General features: G+C 35.6%; 2 protein-coding genes across 3 annotated transcripts in view; both read left to right on the forward strand.

Annotated features, from left to right (window-relative positions):
* Window positions 1–26,030, forward strand: part of LOC133851173 (phytyl ester synthase 1, chloroplastic-like) — a 94,370-nt gene that overhangs the window by 15,350 nt on the left and 52,990 nt on the right. The gene's annotated exons all lie outside the window — the stretch shown is intronic.
* On the forward strand, window positions 1,335–13,590 carry LOC133851172 (anaphase-promoting complex subunit 7-like). Of its 2 annotated transcripts, XM_062287491.1 has the most exons (5): window positions 1,335–1,468; window positions 1,592–1,865; window positions 3,113–3,201; window positions 8,980–9,093; window positions 13,310–13,590. In XM_062287491.1, the coding sequence occupies exons 1-4, from the start codon at window positions 1,405–1,407 to the stop codon at window positions 9,006–9,008; spliced, it is 456 nt and encodes a 151-aa protein (XP_062143475.1). In that variant the 5' UTR covers window positions 1,335–1,404; the 3' UTR covers window positions 9,009–9,093; window positions 13,310–13,590. The 2 variants fall into 2 exon arrangements, with proteins under 2 accessions (XP_062143475.1, XP_062143474.1); XM_062287490.1 differs by lacking the exons at window positions 8,980–9,093; window positions 13,310–13,590 and having other exon boundaries at window positions 3,113–3,314.

The raw sequence follows: 26,030 nt of genomic DNA on the forward strand, positions 1-26,030 counted from the left end.
TATTTGATAAACGCGGCCAATTGACCGCGTGTGCAAAATACACGCAGCCAATTGGCCGCGTGTGCAAAATACACGCGGCCAATTGGCCGCATGTATTTTTTACACGCGGCCACTTGTTTTTTGCAAACAATCTGTCACGTAGTCATTAAGACACGTGGCTAGTTGGCCGCGTGTCTACAGTAACTGTTACTGTAGACACGCGGCTAATTACAGTTTTTTTTGTAGTGTTAGTAGCTGTTTAAAAGAGAGGGAAAATAGCTGGGATTCGGTTAGAATATATTCTAACCGAATCGCCTATTTAAGAGAGGAGAAAGGAAGGTAAAGGTAGACTGGAAAATTGATTGTAATTGTTTCCCTTTTGAGAGATCGGGCCTCTCTAAGAGCCCTCCTCTAATATTCGGTACTATTCATCTCATTTTCAGCTTGCCTACACTTATTTCCTTAAATATAACCCTTACACATTTGAAGAGCAAAAGTAGCACATGCAAGATCTGGCATCTGTTTATTTGTATTCATTCCATCTTGCATGTCATTACCGCACTACCCCATGCTCAGTAAGAATCTTGGTCTAAACCCCTAATTGGCCAGTCTGCAGCGCTGCAATTGATCGGTAAATGTAATAGAGAGACTTGAATTGTATTTTTTTTTTTTATAACCTTCCTTTTTCACAATTCTTTCCAAAATCCTGGCAGAGGACATAGGTTTTAGGTGATGGAATGTAGATGGCAAGTGTTACTCAAAGCCATTCCGTTGACATGTTATTGCAGATTCATTTGGTCATACTTAATTGGGTTAGTTCAGAATGAAATTAAAGTTGCTCTGGGGTGCTGTTTCAGCAATTTAATTGGACTCACTGGATGTTGGATGCAATACTAGGGGTTGAAAATGAACCATTTATAATATTGCAGGAAAAATGCTTTAGACTTTGGGATTTTCAACTCTGCATGGAAAAATGTGAACAAAATCCTCACTGGCCTTTCACAGTGTTCATTAATTTGAGACACATACAAACGCATAGAAACTTGAAAGCCTACACTTTCCTATGGTAGTGCATTTATGCGCACGGATAAACTGCTGACAATCTTATGCACTCCCCCCCCCCCCCCCCCCAACCAAAAAAAAAAAAAGAAAAAAAGTAAAAGAAGAACATCCAGTGGAATCCTACGACTGGAAAGCCACCACTGAGCTTTTAGTAAAGGAGATTTGAGTATAATGCAAGATCTCAAACAGTAGTGTAAAGCCACCCTATGTGGCCAGGCATGGGAAAGGCTGAAACACATTGTATTTAAGATATATCATAGCTTTATTGTATTTTCTTCACCCAACCCCTTAAATATTCATACTTAAACAGAAAGCTATAGGGATTTATCTTGTGTTCTTTCGCAAGCTTAAGCCAATGTGTGCATGCGTAGAGATAAGGAAACCAATTTTACCATCAAGTTTTCAAATGTTTCTTTAGAGCTCGATGGTATAAGATTGTTCTTTGATTTTCAATTAAGATGCCTCTCTTTATCTTTGACTTTTTCATGTTTAATGTAACTATTTTCTAAAGAAAGAATGAATTATAGAAAAATCGCACTTATGATTTCAGGTTTGGTTCATTCTTATTTGGCTTTCTCTAAAACCAAAGAGGCTTTGTATGCTGCCACGGAAGCGATGGCAATGCCTCAATCTCAATCTGCCAAGGCGCTTTTTGCTTTGGCCGAGCTCCATGTTTTTGAAGGTCAAAATGGAGATGCTGTGTCTCTGCTTGAACGATATCTCAAGGATTGGGTTGACGACTCCCTTCACGTTAAACTTGCACAAGTATTTGCTGCCACAAATATGCTTCAAGATGCTCTGTCACATTATCAGGCTGCATTGAGGTAAAACCTTACATAATATGTGAATCTCATTCTGGGTCAGGACAGAAGATCTGAACTGTACGTTGCAAGTTTTATTGCCCAAGGGTAAAAGAATCCTTGATTAGAGCCATCACCATTACTGATGGCATGGGACCAATGTTAGATTATCTTGTTATGCCAGTTTGAAGCCAATAAAGCATAATTAGTAGTCTGTATTAAATGCTCTTTTCCCATCATTTTAAATTTATGTAAAGGTTTGTATAATATTGTAGGTAGGAGAAGGATGAAAGCGTTAATTAGTCGTCTTTTAGTTATTGAATGGAGTTGTTCATGCCACACTGGTTGTAAAATTATTCTCATGTAAAGAGGGATTGAACATACTATTTTTATATGAAGTGACAATAGTATACTATATCATGTAATGTTTTGGTTTTCAACAATTAGATCATTCTGAGAACATTCTATATATAGCCAAGTTTGAAGAAAAATTTGGACACCGGATACTCACTTTGCTTGCATCAAGTCTGTATAGCATTTGTTTTGTGGTTCTTTTGCTGGGGGAGGTTTAATTTTGTGTGTATCACTCTTCTTGTGCTTAAGCTCAGGAAGGGATACTAATGGCGTATTAAAAAATATATATTTTTTTTAAAAAAAATTAGGGTATTAGCCCCAGTTGATGCTAATGGCCTATTAAAAAAATAATTTTTTATTTTCTTTTATATGGTATTAGCGTTGACCCCGTCAACGCTAATGGCTTATTAATTTTTATTTTTTTTTAATTTCTATTTTTTTTTTTTTTAGGATATCAGCGTCCAGAAGAGTCGACCCTGATAATAGACTACTAGCGTCGACGCTAAAGGTAGACCTATCAACGTCGACTTATGGTATATGTGTTACAATTTTTAGGGCCGACAACATAGATCATTAGCGTTGACATATATCGACGCTGATGGTTCATCATCAACGTCAACTTAAAGGTCGATGCCGATGATCGCTGATGAGCATCGGCGTTCGATTTTTCAGGGAGACCTATTAGCGTCGACGAGTCAACACTAATACTCATTAGCGTCGACTTTTGGATCTTTAGCGTCCACTAAAAGTCAACGCTAATGAGCAAGTTTTTTGTAGTGAGCTTGGTTCTCCTAGTCCTACTCTTGTTTGAGCTTTGGTTGATCCCCAGCCTGAATTGGCCTTTTTAAGTTGCATCCAATCAGATATCTTTGGCCATGTGAGGTTGAAGCTTGATATTACACTTGCATAAATGGCAGGTTAGTTCGTTCTGCCACTGGTTCTGCAATGTTCTCAACTTTGGAAGACGGAAAGATAGTGGAAGGTCTTGCTGGGGTTCCAAATGAAGGTCCTGTGTTATTAGTTGGTTATCATATGTTAATCAGTTAATGGGTCTTGAACTCTCTTAATTCACTTGTTGAGCGATTTTTTAATGAGAAGAATATTATGGTTCGTGGTTTAGTGCATCCAACGTTATTTTTGAGGACATCCGACGGTTCATCTTCAGAATTTTTTTTTGGTGATTGGATTAAAGTGTTTTGTGCATTACCTGTCACAGGAAGCAATCTTTTCAAATTGCTTTCAACAAAATCATATGTGCTTCTTTATCCTGGTGGTGCATGTGAGGCTTTGCATTACAAGCTGTGTCCATATATTTCACCTACTTTTTCCCTGCAACTAAAATATCTTACATTTTAACTATCAAATTTCATGCATTAAAATCTGCCTGATCATCATTTTCTTTTCAAATGAGTGTATATACCTGCACTGTTACAACAATAGAAACTTACCTCCAATAACTAACAGACTTATATATATAAGTGGCATTAGTTGTGGCTATGTCTGTTTAGTTACTTCTAGATGCTGTTATGCAAGGTGGATGGCACAGGTATTTATTCCATTAGTTACTTTATAATTTGGTAGTCACCTTTCTACCTCTCTTTCACTCTTTCTCTCTTTTATTACTAGAAGACAATAAGACTTAGAGAAGAGTAGAGAAAAGAGATAAGAGTAGAGGAAATATTCTTCACTTTTTCTTATATTTCAAAACACCTTACAAAGCCCATATATATAGGCATACAAAACACAAATGACCAAAGCTTTTTTTTTTTTTACTTCTTCTTTATTACAATAAATTAACACCACTAACTCTTCTAATTTAAGACTTTAGTTGAAGAGAACTTAATTAAGACATCAATAAATTAAATGCCTTTATTAAAAGAACTCTTAACTAGCTTCTTCATTAAATATTCTTTTTACGTTTTGGATTTTTTGAGTTTTCAACACGCCCCCCTCAAATCAAAACCTCCTCATGCCAAGCATGTCTCTTAGCCTCATGAAAATTGCACCTGATAATGGCTTAGTAACTATATCTGCTACTTGTTCAATGGTGTGGCAATATTAGAGTTCTATTGTCTTCCGCTTCACATGATCTCTAAGAAAGTGGTACCTAGTATCAATGTGTTTGCTCCTCCCATGTTGGACTGGATTTTTCGCTAGCTTTATTGCTGATTGGTTATCCACATAAATCACAGTTGGTTCTTTTTGTGGATGTTCTAGTTCCTTCAAGAGATTCCTTAACCATATAGCTTCACAAACAGTAGATGAAGCCGCCACATACTCCGCCTCACAGGTAGACAAGGCTACAATTGCTTATTTCTTGGATGTCCAAGAAAATGCTGTAGAACTAAAATAGAACACATAGCCAGTAGTACTTTTCCTCTCATCTTGGTCACATCCTAATCACTGTTTGAGTAACCAACCAATTTTGCTTCATCACCATACGCATAGAATAAACCAAGATTCATAGTACCTTTGATGTACCTTAGAATCCTTTTTGCAGCTAACCAATGAGTCTGCATTGGTTTCTCCATGTATCGACTCACAAGTCCAACTCCATAGACAATATCTGGTCTTGTGATCGTCAAGTATCTCAGACTTCCAACCAAACTCTTGTAAAGAGTTGGTTCAATAACTCGATCATCTCCTTCTTTTGACAACTTTATGCTTGTTTCAACTGGAGTACTCACAAAGTTGCAGCTTTTCGTCTTGAATTTTTCTAATATCTCTTTCATGTACTTCTTTTGAGATGTGAAAATTCCATCATATTGTTGCTTTACTTCAATGCCAAGGAAGTAGGACATCAACCCGTTGTCCGTCATCTCAAACTCCCTAAACATTGATTGTTTCAATTCCTTGAACATTTCACTACTATTTCCAGTGTATAACAGATTGTCAACATATAGGCAAATAATTAGAAATTCACCTCGATGGTTTTTCTTTATATAAACAGCATGCTCAAATGGACATTTGGTGAAGCCATTCTGATGAAGGTAACCATCGATGCGTGCATTCCAAGCTCTTGGTGCCTGCTTTAAGCCATATAACGCCTTTTTAAGGCGATACACCTTGCTTTCTTCTCCTTCCATTATGAAGCCTTCCTGTTGTTGTACGTATACTTCTTCTTCAAGGATGCCATTAAGAAAAGCTGACTTGACATCGAGTTGGTATATCTTCCAATTATGATGAGCGGCAAGTGCGATCAACAGTCTCACTGTGTCAAGTCTCACAACTGGTGCAAAGACCTCTTCATAGTCGATGCCGTACTTTTGTTTGTAGCCTTTAGCTATTAGTCTTGCCTTGTATCGAGAAACTTCATCTTTTGCAGTGCGTTTGATCTTGTATACCCACTTGACACAAATAGCCTTTTGGTTTGATGGGAGTGTTGTCAACTCCCAAGTGCCATTCTTTTGAATAGCATGTATCTCCTCCTCCATTGCAGATCTCCAACAATCTTCTTCAACAGCTTCTTGAAAGGTAAGAGGCTCATGATCAGCATATAGGCAGAAAAGATTAGTCTCTCCTTCTTCAGTTTGCTCATAGATTTCCCTAAGACTTCTCATCTTACTTTGATTTGTGGAGGATCTGCTGCTGCTACCTCCCATAGAAGGTGTAGAGTCTCTATGTGCTATGGACGGTGTGGTAGGCTAAGAAGATGGTGGGGTTCTTGGTGGAGCTTCTGTTGAGAGCTCTTCAGGCTCCTCCAATACTTGTTCTTAGGCCTTGTCTTCATCGCTCCAATTCCACAAACTTTCTTCATCAAAGATAACGTCTCTACTAACCACTAATTTTTTTTGTTAGTGGGTTGTAGAGCTTGTACGCCTTCGACTCTTCGCTATATCCGAGGAATATACATTTCTCACCATGATCATCAAGCTTCTTCCTCTTGGATTCGGGAACTTGAGAATATGCAAGACACCCAAAGATTCTAAGGTGTGCAACACTTGGCTTGTAACCGCTCCACGCCTCTTGAGGTGTCATATTCTTGACACTTTTGGTAGGACATCGATTGAGTAGATAAGTTGAGCATGCCACAGCTTCAGCCCAGAATTGTTTTGGCACTCCTTTCTCCTTGAGCATGGTTTTGGTCATATTGAGAATGGTACGATTCTTCCTTTCTGCAATCCCGTTTTGCTGTGGTGTGTAAGCAGTAGTAAACTGATGCTTTATTCCTTGTTCCCTGCAATACTTGTCAAATTATTTTGAGGTGTATTCACCACCTCGATCTGAGCAGAGAGTTACAAGCTTGTGACCACTTTGATTTTCAACAAGGGCTTTAAAGTTCTTGAATACAGTAAAGGCAGCTGACTTTTCTTTAAGAAAATAAACCCAAAGTTTTCTGTTGAAAGTCATCAATAAAGGTAATAAAGTATCTATTACCTCCTGATGACATGGGCTCTATTGGTCCACATATGTCAGTATGAACCAGCTGCAATGGTGATGATGCTTTCCAAGATTTGCCGCTAGGAAAAGGAAGTCGTGCCTGTTTGCCAAGTATGCATTCTTCACAAACATTGCTCGGTGGCTTGATCACTAATAACCCATGCACCATGCCAGATGATGATAGTAGCTTTAGGCCGCTGAAATGTAGATGACCAAAACGAAGATGCCACTTCCATGACTCATTTTCTTTGAGTCCATAGAAGCACTTCTCGGATTTTATGTTAAGACGTAATGGGAACATGCGATTATTAGCCATTGGAACATGAGCCACAATTCCTCCACGTGTATCTCTCAAAATGAGAGAGTAATTCTCCATATGTATGGTGTACCCCTTCTCGAGCAACTGCCCAATGCTAAGAATAATGCTTTTCATATTAGGCACATAATAAACATTAGAAATGCACCATTTCTTACCATCATTTTGACAAATTTTTATCTTCCCTTTGCCTTCAACTGATAGTTTGGAGGAGTCCCCCAAGTTCACATTTCCGTGAACTCCTTCTGTGAATTCTGTGAACAGATATTTCTTTCCACACATGTGATTACTTGCACCAGAATCGAGGTACCAAACCTCATCTATTGAATTTGAATCATCATGAGCGAGAAGTAAAAAAGAATCACTACGAACCTCATTTATTGCTTCTGCAACATTGGCTTGTTCATCATCTTTGTGCCAACAATCTGAGGCATAGTGTCCAAACTTCTTGCAGTTGTAGCATTGGATATTCTTGGAGTTTCCACGTCCATATGTAGATCTTCCAATTCCTCGGTAGCCTCCTCATCCTCGACCTCTGAAGCTTTGAGTCTCCTGCTGATTTTGACGTGGTTGTTGAGAAATACCACACCCCTGGCCTCTACCACGACCACGGTTGGAGCTAAATTTGCCTTGATCATTTAGAGTCAATTTTGACTCTAGTGCTTGTTCTAATACACCAGAATTAGCATTCTTCTGCATCCTTTGCTCATGTACTTGTAATGAACCCAATAACTCCTCAATTGTAAGATTCTCCAAGTCCTTAGACTCTTCGATAGCTACAACTACATGCTCAAATTTAGAGGAAATGGATCGAAGTACCTTTTCTACGACTCGGATGTCATCGAGCTTCTCATTGTTTCTTTTTAAACCATTCACAAGTACTAACAATCGTGAAAAATAATCGGACACCGATTCTCCATCCTTCATGTGAAGAGCCTCGAACTCGCCTAGTCATGTTTGGAGACGAACCCGTCTCACCCGTTCATCTGCTTTGAAGATGGAAGCTAGAATCTCCCATGCTTGTTTACTTGTCGTTGCTTCAGCAACTTTCTCGAAGGTAGGCTCGTCCAACCCTTGATAAAGTAGAAACAAAGCCTTTTTATCCTTCTTCCGCTGCTCCTTAAGAGCCTTCTTCTCATCAGCTGTCTATTCAACTTCTTCCTCCTCGGTGGGTTCCATAAATCCGTCGGTTATGACTTCCCACAGATCTTGAAACCCAAACAAGGCTCTCATTTGGATAGACCACGACCCATAGTTATTTTTTGATAACCTAGGGATTTGTTGCTGGACCACGTTGGAACCCATTTCTAGAATGGATGAAAATGGAAATTGGCGGAACATATAGGGCTCTGATACCAATTTGAAAGATGAACTAGTTTACTAACTAGTCACCTTTCTATCTCTCTTTCACTCTTTCTCTCTTTTATTACTATAAGACAAAATAAGACTTAGAGAAGAGTAGAGAAAAGAGATAAGAGTAGAGGAAATATTCTTCACTTTTTCTTATATTTCAAAACACTTTACAAAGCCCATATATATAGGCATACAAAACACAAACGACCAAAGCTTTTTTTTTACTTCTTCTTTATTACAATAAATTAACACCACTAACTCTTCTAATTTAAGACTTCAGTTGAAGAGAACTTAATTAAGACATCAATAAACTAAATGCCTTTATTAAAAGAACTCTAAACTAGCTTCTTTATTAAATATCCTTTTTACATTTTGGATTTGTTGAGTTTTCAACAGTAACCTCCTTATGTACACTCTATTGTCACCATGGTTCTGACTTTTGCTTTCAATTGGATTTTGGGTAGCTTAAGAAGTGGAACTGATATGATGAGACTGAGGAATTACTGCATGAACTGAATTTATCAAACAAAAGTTGGGGTCATAATTAAACAATCTGTGTTGGTCACTACTAAAACCTAAAACTATTATAAAGCTACTAGATATTATTATATAGTACAGAAAATGCAAGTTTATGGAGCTATTTTCATTTTTGCATATACGCTTCTTTTACCCCAAAAGTTTTGTATCTGTCTGAATTTTGTTGTTCCAAACTTATGGTGCTTTCTATATTGTCAGGGAGAAGAATACAAGTTATTTTGGCTTGATCAGCAAGAATTTGTTAGAATGGCAGCACGGATTGGGGCTACAATTGTACCATTTGGAGTTGTTGGAGAAGATGATATAGCAGAAGTAAGCTTGTATTTTTGTTCTTACTAACAACTCCTACGATTTTAGTATATAAGAGCCTTTTGACCATATGGTGAAATATTAATTTTGTTTTGCATCTTATGTTTTACTATAGCTTTTTTACTTTTAAATTTAGATAGATAATGTTGATTTAATGCTCAATAATAGGAGGGAATTGGTATTCACAAAGTTCTCACAAAGCAGAAAAGTTATATTCAATGTGATGTGAAAAAATAAATAGACTCTTAATTTAGATTAATTGTGCAACAAAATATATATATGCGGAATTGAAATAAAGATAGATATTTTGTTGACGATTGAAATTGAAACTCAATTAAGAGAAAAACCATTTCGGGGCAGCCAAACCCAGGATTTCCACTATTCAAAAGACAAAGCTAGTTACAAAGCACTCGCACGCACATAACTCTTATGCAATGATCATACCATGCACTTGGACATGTACCTATACACGAACGCTTCCCAATCAGGTTACCTACCTGAAGGGGTCCTCAATAGAATCCTTTAGCTTAGGGCTCCTCCCTAAACTAGACCTCACAGTTGATCAAATCACACAACAACGAGCCTAAGAGAGCTAGCAAATAATACAATGTCTGCCTAAACACCTTCTCTTAGTACACAGGAATTCAATACCGAATTCTCTAAATAATATATGCCTAGAGACCTCTATATATAGTCTTAGAAAACCTAAGACACTTCTGAATCAAAGTTCTCTGGACGGCGTCCGGACGATAGGGGAAGCGTCAGGACGGCAAGCAGTGCCGACTTCAATTCACACGTTTCTTCATTAAGCTTCAGTCACCCCGTTCGGACTGTGTTGCCCTGGCGTCCGGAAGGTAGCTTGCAATTCTCCAGAGTCTGCAGTCGCCACCTTGAAGTCTAAACCTTCATAGGACTTTGAGTCCCTGACTTCACCATCTGCAGGACTGTCTGGACCTTGATAGGACTCTAAAACTTCTGATTTGAGCATCCGAACGTTGACACTGGGCGTTCGGACGCGCTGTAGGGAAAATCGACCTTTCTGAGCAGTAAAGTCTCCAGATTTCTTTCTTCAATAGAACTTGCCTTCTTCGAGATTATCTTGTTCAGTTCTTTGCATTCTGGAATTAATATTCTGCTACAAGTCTTCTAGAATTACGGTGTCCCTGATGTAGATGACTTCTGATATGGAAATAGATCTTATTGGAAAGTGAAGCTAGACATAATACTAATTATTCTGCAAGCTATTCAATAGGCAGTTTGCAAGGAAGAAAACAGAAAAAATTATCCCAAAACACAAAGACAATCTCTGAACTTCAATGAAAATATCAATAATCAATCCCTCCAGAAAACGCCCACAAGCCAGGCTAATATAGTTGAAAATTCGACCTTTAGTAGGGTTTTACAAAAAATAGTAAAACACTAATTAAACGAAATACAGAATAAAATAAGTAGGCTGCCAAAAATCTTACCCAAATCGGGCTCAAAATCACCTCCTAAACAATAAATGAAAAGTTACCATAAATAGAAAAAAAAAAATCTAAAATTAGGTTTTTTGAAGGGAAAACAGCGGATTTTGGGCTTGAAACGAGGTGTACCAAGCATAGCTGGGTGGCCACGACATGCGCACAGAAGATAGCTTTCCGAATTGGGGTCATATGCATGAATCGGACACTCGTAGCCAAAGTTATGGCCAAAATACTGCCACGCACTTGGAAATTGCCTAAATTAGGCCAGATCATGATTTCTTGTCAATCTTGCGCTAATCTGCTCACTCCAGGTAATTCAACGCCATCAATGTGCAATCTAACAGCTCAACATCCTCTAACTCAGATCTCCCTACATTAGAAAGCAGAATCCCTGTTACATAAGTCTTCTAATATGGAAGCATTGCACATATAAGAAATCTTTTTGTCAGCAAAATAAGAACCAATTAGGAACAACTAATTATACAGAATATTTTCCACATCACAAATCTTTCATTTCTTGATAAATATATTATGCAATATTTTCACCACTAATATCTTTCCTTTTCTTGAAGAATATTCTACAATCACTACAAAAATCATTACATTTAGCTACGCTTGTACTGTAGCCACGTGGCTATTTTGCTACTTGGTATTTACCCATGTCGCGATTTCGCCACGTGGGTAATCCACCACGTAGTGAAATGTTTTGCGTAAGTAATTAGCCATGTGAATTTTTCATGTCGCCAATTAGCCACGTGGTACATAAGTCACGTGGCTAAAATATTCATATTTTTTTTCCAATTTTTTTTCAGGAATTTTTATTTTTATTTTTTCAATTTTTTTGAAAATTTTAATAAATTAGCCGCGTGGTGTATTGGCCACGTCTCCAATTGCCCACGTGGCATATAATAATTTTTTTTTTTTTTTGACAAATTAAAATTTTAGCCACTTGGGTTATTTGCCACATGGCCAATTAGCCACATGGCAAATAACCCACGTCTCTATTTGCTTATATAGATTAAAAAAAATTAATTAAAAAACCAGTGTGAACGTGTGGGACACGAAATTTTCGTATCCCGCTCGCACTAATATTTAGATTTCAAATTTGACTTTGCTATTAATTTTTTCAATTTTTGTATTCTTCCTAAAATGCTGCCTCACATTTAATGCTATCTCTCTCTCCTCTCTTCACTCTCACTTTCTTCTCTCTCTCGTCGACGACTCACCCCAAAACTCTCTTCTCTCTCGTCGATCTCTGATATCCCGTCTCACTCTCACTCTCTTCTCTCTCTCGTCGACCACTCACCCCCACCAGCTCGGCAGCACGCCACCACCTAGGGAGATCGGGTGACTCAGAGAGGTAGAGATCGAGATCGACCGACTCTCAAAGAGGGAGGAGATCCGGCCGACTCACTCTCGCCGACCGCTGATCTCCGTCGACCACAAGTACTCTCTCTCTCTCTCTCTCTCTCTCTCTCTCTCTCTCTCTCTCTCTCTCTCTCTCTCTCTCTCTCTCTTATCCCTTAATGTTTCGATGATGCAAGGATCGGAAAACCGACCGGATTTTGAATCTGATTTTGGGTTTTTGTTGTTTTGGTTTGATGATTTCCGACTAGTGGGCAACTGGGTTTTTGTTGTTTAGGTTTGATGACCAACGAATTGGTTTTTTTTTTTTTTTTTGGTTTGATTTCTGACAACTGGGTGGCTGGGTTTTTGTATTTTTGGTTTTTTGAATCTAATGTGATTAGGTTTTTCCCATTTTGGGTTTTTGTATTTTTGTTTTGATGGGTTCGAATCCGACGACAGGGCGATTGCCGGTCCCGCCCTAGATGTACGCTGGAAATATCGTATATATACGATATTGGGAGAAAAAAAAAAAAAAAAAAAAAAAAAGAATTTTAGCTACGTGGCTTTAATTGCACGTGGCTAATAGTGCCCATTTTTTTTAAAAAAAGATAAACGTTACGTGGGGTGGCATGTGGCTAAACGTTACGTGGCTAAATAACCACATATATAAATAGGCCACGTCTCTAAATGTCATTTAGCAACAACCTGATTCACCACGCGGAACCCACGTAGCTAACTATACGTGGCTAACTGCAGGTGGCTAAAAAACATATTTTTTGTAGTGAATATTCTTTCTTTCTTGGCTCCTTTCTTTTATTTAGGAATACAATATTTAGGGCTTCCTTGATATGACAGTGATTTTGTCAACATAATGCAGCCAATAAACTAACATGGTGAATAAGCAAGCCATAACTCCTAGGGGAAGAAAGTAATAAAAATATTCCTAATTCTGAAATCTAAAAATTTCTTAATGATTCATTTAAAAAACCAACTTCAAAAAATGCCCTTGATTTCATTGTTCTTTTGTTGTGCTAGATTTTGCTATTAACATTCTACTTGCTTTGGGTTTGTGCCGTTGTTCGCATGTGGCAGTTGGTCCTTGATTACAACAACCTAATGAAAATCCCAGTGGTTAATGATTGGATCAGAGATAATTACTATGAGTAATAATGTTATTTAGTAGACATGTTATATGACTGCCATACAACTTAATGATGTGACAATAAAAATTAGTCATTAGATTGATACTTATAAAAAAGAATTAAGCAGTCTACTGAATAGCAGAACTCAATTCCAAAATTAAAGCTAGTGATGCTAGGAAATTGGATTGAACTTCTCTTTTTTTTTTCTTTTTTTTTTTGAATAAGATTGAACTTGTATTGACAGAAGAATGCTTGGATTTACAGGGATGAGTCAAGTGGGGAGGTTGGCAGCCAAGCTAGAGCTCTTTGTGCCAGGACTTTTGCCCAAGATACCTGGGCGCTTCTACTATCTGTTTGGGAAGCCCATAGAAACAAAGGGAAGGGAAGAGATCCTGAAGGACAAAGAAGTTGCAAAGGAACTGTACTTGCAGGTAAAATCTGAGGTTGAAAGCAGTACTGCATTCTTGCTTAAGAAGCGTAAGGAGGATCCTTATAGGAGTGTTATTGATAGAACACTATATAAGGCATTACATGCTCGATCCTTCACATGAAGTTCCAACATTTAAGCCTTAAAATATTAAGCAAATTTTTGTATTCAAGTTTTGTAATTATATAATTTTCAATAGATAATATAAAGTTGATTGTCAGTATCATTTTGTTTTATTATTTTAACTTGGTCTTCTAACTCTGTTAAAATAATTGACTGTCCAGTTATTAATTTTTCAGTTGAACTTGATGTTATATAATTTATAAACAACAGATTTATCAAAAGCTTTTTTTAAAAAAAAAAAATTCAAATTCATATTTTCTACAAGACATGTTTAAAACTAACTTACAAATCAAATAAATACACTTTATGATGAATGGTTTACTAAAATTAAACTTAAAACAATAGAAATTGGTACTTGACATGATAGGTGATTGAAACTTAATTGGAATAATGGTGCATCGAATATATAAGCTTTGTTAAAGAGATGAAAGTGTGGAATAAGTAAAGAGTAAGATGAAAGATTGATAAAGTATGGGACTAATAATTGTGAGAAACAATTTTTTTTTTTTTTTAAAAAAAGAAGTGTAAATTTAGTATATTTATCTTTCAATTTTTTTTTTTTTCAAATTCCCATTCCGTCTAGGATTTTTCATTAAATGCTATCAAAATTTTCAAAATACCATTTTTTTTTTAAAAAAAAAATTATAAATTTTTTCAAAGATTTAAGCATGAGTATTTTTGCAAATTTCGTTAAATCCTTATCAACTCCTAAATACTTGCAATTTTTTTTTCCCTTAAAAAAATAGAGGTATTTTAGGAATTTTGACACTCTCCGTTAGGATTTAACGGAAAATTCTAATAGAGAGTTGAAATTGAAAAAAAATAAAATAAAATAAAATAAAATGAAAGATGAATACACTAAATTTGCATTTTTCAAAGTTTAAGGACATTAACTGCAAAAGTAATGAAAAATTAGGAGTGATAAGTGAAGATTTCCATTTTTTTTTTCAAAGCTTCTATCTTGATTTAAAAGAGAGAAGCGATGCTACAAAACCTTATTTCACAAGAAGTCTTCCACATTCTCTTAATTTTATTAAGCATATAATAAAGCTAGATTTAAAGAATATTGTATAGAATGCAAATATTAGAGGTATGGGCTGTCATACGAGTTATATCAGGATTTTATTTTAAACAATGACCGATTAAAGAATTAGTTGAAACTATAACATCAATATTGTGAAATAGTTATGGAACAAAAATATAATTTCTAACATTACTTTTGCTATTATTAATACTATAATAGCATAAATAGTTAAAAAATAAAAAAAGAATCGTATACAAAAAGCAAGGCGATTAGTATGCCAATGAAAAATGATATATTCATTCCTAAAGGATCCATACTTAATAGTAACGCTATTTGTCACCTTCTTGTCCTCTCAATCTCATGTTGCGTGGTCTTTACAACTAAAAAAGAATTTATAAAGTTTTATTAATATATTTCGTACTTGATCTCATAGGGGAAGGATTGTACCGATTTGATCGAAAAAAGAAATAAAAAGATAAAAGAGAAAGAGTATTGCTATTTAGTAAATTGTTATATAAATGAAATTAATGTCGTGATACAGTAAAAATCAACATTTAGATCAACGGATGGCTCTTTCCAGCGTGGCAATGACAAATTTATTAAAAAAATGAAATAATTTGGGAAACACTCGGGATACTGAATATTCACTGCACCATTACAAATTTTCTCACCCCCAAATTTTCTCCCCTTTCTCTTTCCCTCAAATCTCCTTCCCCATTTTCCAGCGATCTCCATCTTTTTCGGCTGATTTCCAGCAGAGGCGTGCCCCCATTTTCCGGTCGATTTCCAGCAGAACCTGGTCTGCAGGAGACCGGGTTTGACAAAGAGCTGCATCGGCGTCGGATCTAGGCGGCCGGTCTGTGCTGGGTTCAAGAGATCGAGAGAGCTGGACGGGTGGGTCGTAGAGAAACCCGGTCGATCTGGGCGGCCGGTCTGTGCTAGGTTCGAGAGAACGAGAGAGCTGGGCGGGTGGGTCATAGGGAAACCCAGTCGATCTAGGCGGCGTCGGAGATCCGGTGCCCATCTGTGAGAGAGCTGGGCGTCGGTCAGTGGGCTAGCAGGATCTGGGTGGCCGGTCTGTGCTGGGTTCGAGAGAGAGAGAGAGCTACGACGGCCGGTCGAGCTGGACGTCGGATCTACTGGTTTTGAGGTACTCCGAGGGATAGAAAGTGTCGTCGGCGTCGGCAAGGGCGTCGAATTTCCGGTCGGTGGGGGAGGCGAGGGTGGAGAGGGGAGGATTTGGTCAGGGGGGGGGGGTAGGGGGAGGGGACAGTGGAGAGGGGGAGAAAAATTAACCTAAATTAACCCTGTGTTTTCAAACTTTCTTTTTTTAAAAATTAAAAAAAAAAAAAAAAAAAACAATTACACGTGAAAAAAAGACGGAAGAGAGATGGACAAAAGGCGCATGCGTAGAAGCTCTCCAACTAAATAGACTTTATTGAAAGAGAAAAATAGAAGGAAACAGAAAATACAAATACAGCCTTTGAAGATAAAAACAAAATCCATTCGGGACGATATTAAACACCAAAATAAAAAACAAGCCGAAGAAATAAGATCCAGCGATCTCATATATATATATATAGCAAGTTTACTTCTTACGCAAGTTGCTAAAGTAGGTCTTTGGGTTTCCTTCAAACGCACCCCTGTCGATGATTTTATTAATCTGTCCGGGAGCTTTCATTATTTTCCGGCCAGCTTCAGTTCCTGAGCTTGACAGGGCAAACTTCAACAGACATATGCCTGCGACAGCAACGGCTGCCACCTTGGCTCCATACGAAACCCACCCCTGTGTCTCTGTGCTTTGGCTGCTACCCATTATGGTGTTTGATTATGATAATCACTCGAATTTTTCTGCTCTTAATTAACAGGAAAACTCAAGTATATATACTCCTCTTAAATTACTACAAGTAATTTTTGTCCTTTTAATTAGTTACTGCCAGTAATTTTTCAGAGTTACCGATCGAATGCCTCTTTTTCTGATTCCTGCCTTTGTGCTCACTGCTCATACAGGGTGTAAAGTTTACTGTTTTCATGTACCAATTAAAGTGATTCTATCCTTTTTTTTTTTCTTTTTTCTTTTTTTTTTTTTTAGGAAAAAAAAGGGTCTCTATGCAAAAAAAAAAAAAACAAACAGTTTAGATTCACTTAATTTGACAAAATATCTTTAAAATTATCATGAATTTTATTAATAATAATAATAATAACAAAAACGGTAACATTCCCCCAAACAGGAAAAAACACCTACTACAGAAAGTCAGAAACTACCAGCGAAATCCGAGCCGCCCACTAAAGCAAGACTTTCTTCCTTAAGGCTCCAAATCCCCTAAAAAAAGATATTCCAACGACTTTAGTTCACCGTATAGATAAAGATGCATCCATTTCAACTAGGTCTCGATTAGAATAATATAAAAAATAAATAAAAAATAAAAAAGTAAAGAATAAAAAACTTGGTAGGGCCTAATCTCTGCTTGTCCCATTTGACCTGACAATGACCTCAAGGTTGTTGAGTGTTAAATTACATAAACATATTAAGAAATACATTAAAAATATAAAAATTAAATAAATAAGGTACTGGAGGATAATGCTATTCAATTACTAGGCCTTAGGTATCCAACAACCACGAGTTCTTTCCTTGTTTTTTTTTTTTTTTTCCTCATATAGATGAACAAATGCACCTCAGCTACATTCAGCTTTACATTTTCTGGCCAGCTTTCTATTAAAGATGCCTCGGGCTGGGCCCCTTTTAGGAAAAACAAAGCATCTCTTCTACATTTTGGCAGAAACTTCGTTAGTGGTATCAAACCCAATATATTAGGTATGTGTTGCTTACTTTGACCCAATAGTATTTGAACAAAGTTTTGATGGTATTTCTTTTAATTCGGTTTATTAAATTGATGTGTTAAAGTGTATTTAAAAATGCAAGATGGTTAACAATTGTCTAATTGTTTTCGTAAGAGGTTGGAAAAAATTGCTAACCACATTGGATGGAGGATTAGCGATTTTAGGAGTACGTGGAGGCGGTTACTAACCGTATACCCATATATATATATATATACAAAACACACCAAAACGACATCATTTCATATGGGGTGTTAAGTGACACAATTCAGCAAAAAAAAAAAAAAAAGAAGAAGAAGAAAAAAAAGGCCTAAAAAAAATCTAAAATAAGCCCAAAAAAGAGGTCCAATGAAGACCCAACACCTAAAAATAGGCCCAAATTGCCCAAATTTAAAAGTAGTTATGCGGTGCGATTACAACTTTAAATAATGGCTAACCGACAGTTATTTTATAACCTCTAACTGCCTAAAGCAGAGCAGTTGCGGTTATAAAAATATAATAACCGCCTAAGAGGCTAAGACAATTACGGTTAGAGGTTCTAGACAATAACCGCTAACCGTAACTACATTTTCACCCCTAATTTAAGGAAAGAGGCCACAATCCATAGATTGGCCGGATATAATTCTTCAATTAAAGTTCTCAATAGAAGAATATGAAGGGAATTTCACTGTGCATGACAAAAAAGTATTAGCTCTCCCCTTTTCTTTTTTCTTTTAAAATGATAAGAAATTTCTCAAAGCAAAACCACTTTGTGCATCTACTCCTGAAAGATAAATTTCATAACCGTACAGAGCGATTCCTACACAGATCGGTAAGAAGGGTTGTAAACAAGCCGACCTTGAGCGAGTAGTGCATGTGTAAGCTCGGTTCATTTAAATTTATCAGGAGCCCGAGCTGAACTCGAGCTTAATTATCACGAGCCTAAGCCGAGTTCAAGCTCATGACGAATTTTAAAAATTAAACTCGGCTTGGCCGATTTCGTTGTAAGTTACATAGTTTCTAACATACAAAAGAAATAGGTAAGTTCATTTAAAAATTAATATTACATTATATAACATATAAAGTATAAACAACGTTAATATATATTTATATAGTATGTTAAATAAACTATATAACTTACAAAAAAAATAAAAGTGATTCTATAACCGAAAAAAATAAATAAAACTATGTACCTATCAAAGTGATTCTATACTTTCTTCCTTTTTTTTTTTTTTTAGAGGGAAAAAAAGGGTCTTTTGATTTACTAAAAAAAAAAGTGTCTTTTAAAAGAAAATTACTTTTGGATACTTTGGTAACATGTCCCATTTTTAATAAATATATTTTTAAAGCTGTTCTATGCAAAAAAAAAAAAAAAAAAAAAAAAAAAAAAAAAAAAAAAAAAAAAAAAAAAAAAAAAAAAAAAAAACAGTTTAGATTCACTTAATTTGAAAAATATCTTTAAAATTATCATGAATTTTATTATTAATAATAATAATAACAAAAACGGTAACATTCCCCCAAACAGGGAAAAACACCTACTACAAAAAGTCAGAAACTAAACCAGAGAAATCCGAGCCACCCACTAAAGCAACTTTCTTCCTTAAGTCTCCAAATCCCCTAAAAAAAGATATTCCAACGACTTTAGTTCACCGTATAGATAAAAATGCATCCATTCCAACTAGGTCTCGATTAGAATAATATAAAAAATAAAAAAGTAAAGAATAAAAATCTTGGTAGGGCCTAATCTCTGCTTGTCCCATTTGACCTGACAATGACCTCAAGGTTGTTGAGTATTAAATTACATAAACATTTTTTTTTTTTTTTTGGAGGGAAACTTGAATAATTTCATTAATACACCCAAGGGTAACGTAGTTGCAACCAGACTGAGTCAAACTCAGACCAATACAGGGACTCAGAATAATACAATTATCCCAATACAATTACCTCGAAAACTCAAATCATACCGACAGTTGCTACAAATAAACCTAGTCAACAGAAAGGTGTCTATGTGTTGACATATGAACCTCTACTTGCATTATGGAATCGGTCACAAACAATCTGTGCTAAAAAGCTATGACTAGGCTAGATCTATCCCAGAGCAAACTGTTAAATACAATCTGAAATCAAGAACAAGATAACACCAAAAAACAGAAGCTGACGTCGGAAGAAGCACCGCCGGAGGCGGCGCGTGTAGAACACGCGCCTGCGCCAGAAGATCCCCTGCAGCAGCCGAACACCATAAACTCCCGATCGCCACCAAACACGGCAAAAGAGGTGGAACGTAGCCATCACGCGCGGCCCACGAAGTGGAAAACACTCTGGAGCGTGATGACCACGCACCGGTCACCGGAGAGCGTTCCAGCCGTATCACGCAGTGGCAGAACCGGAGGACAACAACGAGCACGACTGGGGGGTGCGTGTCGACCAAAGGACAACGGAACAGAGTAGATCTGGTCTTAAAGAATGAGAAAAACTGGAGCACACCAAAATCATTCTGCCAGTGACACAGGCAGCGGTCTCTCCTCCTCCGGATCCTCTCTAGAGTGCTATCCTGCCAAGAACAAAGAAAACCTACCAAAACTAAAAACCAAACCACAATCCATAGTCACAAGGACTAGGAGGACTAAAACCACCACCGGAACAAGTATGGGGGGACTCAAAACTCCACAGCCCTAGTGGCTGGGAGACTCTAGCCTCTACTGGGAACAACTCAGAGAAGAAACAAAACCTCTCTAGCCCTAAAAAAGCTAAAAGAGGAAGCAAAACCGGGAGGAGGGAGGCTTAGAGCCTCCCTCCTCCGGCAACCCACCACACTTTTCCCCTCTCGGTCTCTCTTTTTCTCTGTGAAAGAGGGCGTTAGCAGGAGAAGAAGCCCAATGTTTAACATATTATGAAATACATTAAAAATATAAAAATTAAATAAATAAGGTATTGGAGGATAATGCTATTCAATTACTAGGCTTTAGGTATCCAACAACCACGAGTTCTTTCCATTTTTTTTTTTTTCCTCATATAGATGAACAAATGCACCTCAGCTACATTCAGCTTTACATTTTCTGGCCAGCTTTCTATTAAAGATGCCTCAGGCTGGGCCCCTTTTAGGAAAAACAAAGCATCTCTTCTACATTTTGGCATAAACTTAGTTAGCGGTATCAAACCCAATATATTAGGTATGTGTTGCTTACTTTGACCCAATAGTATTTGAACAAAGTTTTCATGGTATTTCTTTTAATTCGGTTTATTAAATTGATATGTGTTAAAGTGTATTTAAAAATGCAAGATGGTTAATAATTGTCTAATTGTTTTCGTAAGAGGTTGGAAAAAATTGCTAACCACATTGGACGGAGGATTAGCGATTTTAAGAGTACGCGGAGGCGGTTACTAACCGTATACCCATATATATACAAAACGCACCAAAATGACATCATTTCATATGGGTTGTTAAGTGGCACAATATAAAAAAAAGAAGAAAAAAAAGGCCTAAAAAACATCTAAAATAAGCCCAAAAAAGAGGTCCAATGAAGACCCAACACCTAAAAATAGGCCCAAATTGCCCAAATTTAAATGTAGTTATGCGGTGCGGTTACAACTTTAAATAACGGCTAACCGACAGTTATTTTATAACCTCTAACTGCCTAAAGCAGAGCGGTTGCGGTTATAAAAATATAATAACCGCCTAAGAGGCGAAGACAATTACGGTTAGAGGTTATGGACAATAACCGCTAACCGTAACTACATTTTCACCCTTAATTTAAGGAAAGAGGCCACAATCCATAGATTGGCCGGATAGAATTCTTCAATTAAAGTTCTCAATAGAAGAATATGAAGGGAATTTCACTGTGCATGACAAAAAAGTATTAGCTCTCCCCTTTTCTTTTTTCTTTTAAAATGATAGGAAATTTCTCAAAGCAGAACCACTTTGTGCATCTACTCCTGAAAGATAAATTTCATAACCGTACAGAGCGATTCCTACACAGATCGGTAAGTAGGGTTGTAAACAAGCCGACCTTGAGCGAGTAGTGCATGTGTAAGCTCGGCTCATTTAAATTTATTACGACCCCGAGCCGAACTCGAGCTTAATTATCACGAGCCTAAGCCGAGTTCAAGCTCATGACGAATTTCAAAAATTAAACTCGGCTTGGCCGATTTTGTTGTAAGTTATATAGTTTCTAACAAACAAAAACAATGGGTAAGTTCATTTAAAAATTAATATTACATTATATAACATATAAACAACGTTAATATATATTTATATTGTATGTTAAATAAACTATATAACTTACAAAAAAAAAAAAAATATATATATATATATATATATATGATGTAATGATTACTAAATATCTAATGATAATACTTGTAACATATAATAAAGTGATTACATGTCATATGCCACAATGTTATATTATTATATGATCATATAGTCCTATAATCCTATTATATTACACAAATAATATGATTAAGTATTTGGATTGTCATTATATCATATGACTAACAATTAAGCATTAATATTATTCTCTTTTACTATATAAATATGACCAATTAATACATACAAACCAATGACCATTGATATTTGTTACTTAATTTATGCTTACATATAATATATTGTTTGTTAATATACAATATTACAAAAATAAGTTATATATTAACAAATTAATATATATATATATATATAGATAGTCGAGCTTAAATAAATGAGTCGATCCATATACGAGCAGGTACACAAGCTTTAATCGAGTCGAGTCGAGTTTATATGAGTTTCCATTGTTTAATAATCGAGCCTAATTCCGTGTTCACGAGTAGTTCATTTAATAATCGATTCGAGTACGAGTCGAGCTTATTCGAGCCGATCTCGAATAAGGTCGCAAGTAACTCAACTCGTTTACACCCCTATCGGTAAGACTCAACTTCGCAGTAGGGTGGCCCAAGGTACTAGGCGCCCTGCATTAATATAGTTGATTCTTCTAATTTGTATCATGTCATGTAAGCGCAAAGGAAAATTATTCTTCAATTTAGGTATAACTTGTGAAACCTTTAGAATAGAAAAAGTAGTCCCAGAGTTCTTTAGAGGAAACAATGTCTTCGCATAGAGCTTAGAGTTGGCTGGGTATGGTTGTACGGATAGAGGCTCCCCAGTTTTGTGAAATATTTGGGGAGCATAAAGAATGCTTGGGAAGTACTGTTTACCCTTAATGTTAACGAAATTAAAAATTTGACCATTCTCTATTTTTTCTTTTTTCTTTTTTCATTTCTCCTTTCATGATCTCTAAAAGAAACTTTGGTTGAAGTGAATGAAAATTGAAGAGAAAAATATCTTTTTTATATTGAATAAAAAGACAAATATTTTAAAAATATGATCGATAGGAAAAAGACAATTTTTGAAAAATTTGACTATTAAGGAAAGACAAATTTTCAAATATATAAATGTTAGGAAAAGAAAAATTTGTTGGCATAAACATATAATTATTATGCTAAAAAAATATATGCAGCGGAAAGATGTCGATATCTTCTGACCTATGCCTACTAAAATGCTGTATTGATGGAATATACAAACTTTTTATTTATAGGCTAAGTTTGGGACCCTCAAAATTGGTATACACCATAATTGTTCCTCCCATCAATGAATAATTAATTAATTAAATTGATTTAAAATCAATTTACAAATTAATGCCAATGAAAATTAATTTGATTTGATTCCATTAAGTAATTTAATTGTATTAAATTACCATACCGTACATCGTATATACAATTTATTATTAAATATAATAAATCATGTATACATGTGACATATAATATCTAGAAGATAAAATCTTATATTCTCCTACTTGGCTTTTATAATACATGTCATCATGGTGTTAGGTTATTTAGTGTGGCCAACTTCTAATGGAATCCCCTCCACTCAGTTAAAAAATGTTTCACATGAATCATAGCGATAAAACCATTATATGATAGGTCATCCTTTCCATGTATTACAATGTGTAATAATACTTATATGAGTACCATATGGGTAATTAGTCTTTATGAATGCACTTCCTATAAGTTATTAATTCGGGTCCAACTTTATAATAATAGCTTTATGTCTGTAGACCAAATAGTAGAGAGAAACTAAGTAAAAAAAATAAATTAATGAGTTTCATATACTCCATATGACTTTATATTTTTTTTACCAGTAAACTTTTAGTCATGGATCCGTAATAATTAATTACGCATATGCTCAATAGACACAATATGTCTCTTAATGTTCTCTCTCATACAGAGATACTATATGTCGATATATTTACTTCTGTTTCTACTCTCACTATTCTTTTAAAAAAAAATGTAGTAGAATTATCGCAGAAGATCTTTATGGGTGTAAGTATAAAATCGACAATTTTGACACCTTTAACAAAATATCTCAACTATCATGATTGTGTAGTGAATTCATAACATGTAATAATTTTAGCTTTCATGGTAGACGTAGAAATTGTAGTCTGCTTACTGCATCTCCAAGATATAGCATTTTAACAATAAGAAAATATATCATGAAGTAGACTTTCTATTATCTATACATTCAGCAAAACTCAAAACTGAATAACTAACCACCACCAATTAATGGTAAATGTATCTTTAGGTTAAGTTGTAATTATTGGTTCTTTACGTATATTGCAAGGCTTTATTTACAGCTCTCCATCGACCCAGTAGTCAAATTGTCAGTCCAATAGTTAGGTCCAGTGCAAACCTGTGCTTGCATTAGGTTGCATACTGCAGATGCTTACAAAAGACTTTATCTGCTATTGTCCAATACATTTTTGGGATATTAATTTTTATTGAATTTATCCCTTTTAATAATAGGTGCTACTGAAGGTGCACAATTTTTCATTCTAAATCTCCCTAAAACTTTTTCAATATAAGCCTTCTGAGGCAGTATTAATATTCTTTAATTTATATCTCTGTGAATTTCTATGTCAAAGACACAAGAGATTTCACCCAAATCATTCATTTCAAAGTTTTGTGAGATGAACTTCATGTAGCAAAACTTAAATCACTACTTGCAAAATAATATCTACATATAGGACTAGAAAAATTACTTTACTCCTACTGACCTTAAGGTACTAATTAACAAAGTTTTCAATAAACAATGAAGTAAAAACCTTGTAAAAGGTATACCATCGACAAGAGATCTGTCTCAGCCCATAAATAGATTTATTTAATTTGCAAGCATTCTTACCGTTATCCATAAAACCTTTAGGTTGTATCATGTAAACCTCCTATTTAAGATCCTTATTCAGAAAAGTTGGTTTCACAACCATTTGATGTAGCTCTAGGTCAAAATGAACTATTAATGTCATGATGAACCATTCTTAGACATTGGAAAGAATGTTTCATAATAATCAATGCTTTCCTTTTGAGTAAAACGTTTGGCTACAAATCTAGCTTTATATTGTTCAACATTACAGGAAGCATATCTTTTGGTTTTTATAAACTGATTTGTAGCCTATCACTACTACTCCCCTGGGTAAGTCAACAAGATCATATACTTGATTTTTAGCCATGGATTTCATCACTTCCTTCATGGCATTGAACCGCAATGTGGAACTATCCCCACTCATGGCTTGTGAAAACAATTTGGATCATCTTGAGGCCCGACATCAAAATTAGACTCTTAAGGTGTATGACATAATCACTAGGGATTGGTGGTCTACTTATCTTAGAGGGTCTTCTTAATCCTACTTCATCCGCATTTGGAAGAGGTTGAGTAGGTTAATTATGAACTTGTTTCTCATTAGTTGACTGTTCTGAAATTGATTATGGTTCAAGGCAATCAGTTTGGATTTCCTTGAGCATAATCAAATGTCTTTTAGATAAAAGAGCTTCAGTCAACTCTTGTACTTTCTCTAATTCAATTTTTGAGAATAAACACTTCCACTCTGTTCGAAATCTACTAACAATCTTTCATTTATAGATTCAACAATTCTAGTACTATGAGAAGGATAATAAAACCTAAATCCTTTGTAGTTTACTGCATAGCCTATAAAAGATCCGTTGGTTGTCCTTGAATCTAATTTTCTTATGTGTAGATTGTAAATCATAACTTCAATAGGACAATCTCATTTGTGTAAATGACTTAAACTTGATTTTTATCTATTCCATAATTTAAAATGTGTGGTAAGGACAACCTTAAATGGAATCCTGTTTAACACGACTTCAATTTGTAAGGATAAGTGAAGTTTTCCTTCTTTTTTTTTTTTTTCTTTTTTTTTTTTCCAAAGCTTCTGTCTTGATTTAAAAGAGAGAAGTGTTGCTACAAAACCTTATTTCACAAGATGTCTTCCACATTCTCTTGATTTTATTAAGCGAGGAGATTAGTATGCCAGTGAATTTTCACCTCCTAAAGGATCCATACAACTTAATAGTAATGATATTTGTCACATTCTTATCCTCTTAATCTCATGTGGCTTGGTCCTCACAACTTAAAAAAATCTTATTAATATATTACGTACTTGATCTCATAGGGGAAGGAATATTATACCGATTTGATCAAGAAAAAGAATTAAAAAGATAAAATATAAAAGAGAAAGAATAATGTTATTTAGTAAAATGTTATATACGACTATCAT

This window comes from Alnus glutinosa, chromosome 12 (genome assembly GCF_958979055.1).
Source record: "Alnus glutinosa chromosome 12, dhAlnGlut1.1, whole genome shotgun sequence".
NCBI lineage: Eukaryota > Viridiplantae > Streptophyta > Magnoliopsida > Fagales > Betulaceae > Alnus > Alnus glutinosa.

What these genes read in the sequence shown, in the direction of transcription:
- LOC133851172 (XM_062287490.1), top strand. Translation starts at nt 1,405, where the DNA reads ATGCGTAGAGATAAGGAAACCAATTTTACCATCAAGTTTTCAAATGTT. An exon ending in TGTTTCTTTAGAGCTCGATG is followed by an intron (nt 1,469 to 1,591) that starts GTATAAGATTGT and finishes TTATGATTTCAG; the next exon opens with GTTTGGTTCATTCTTATTTG. An exon ending in CATTATCAGGCTGCATTGAG is followed by an intron (nt 1,866 to 3,112) that starts GTAAAACCTTAC and finishes CATAAATGGCAG; the next exon opens with GTTAGTTCGTTCTGCCACTG.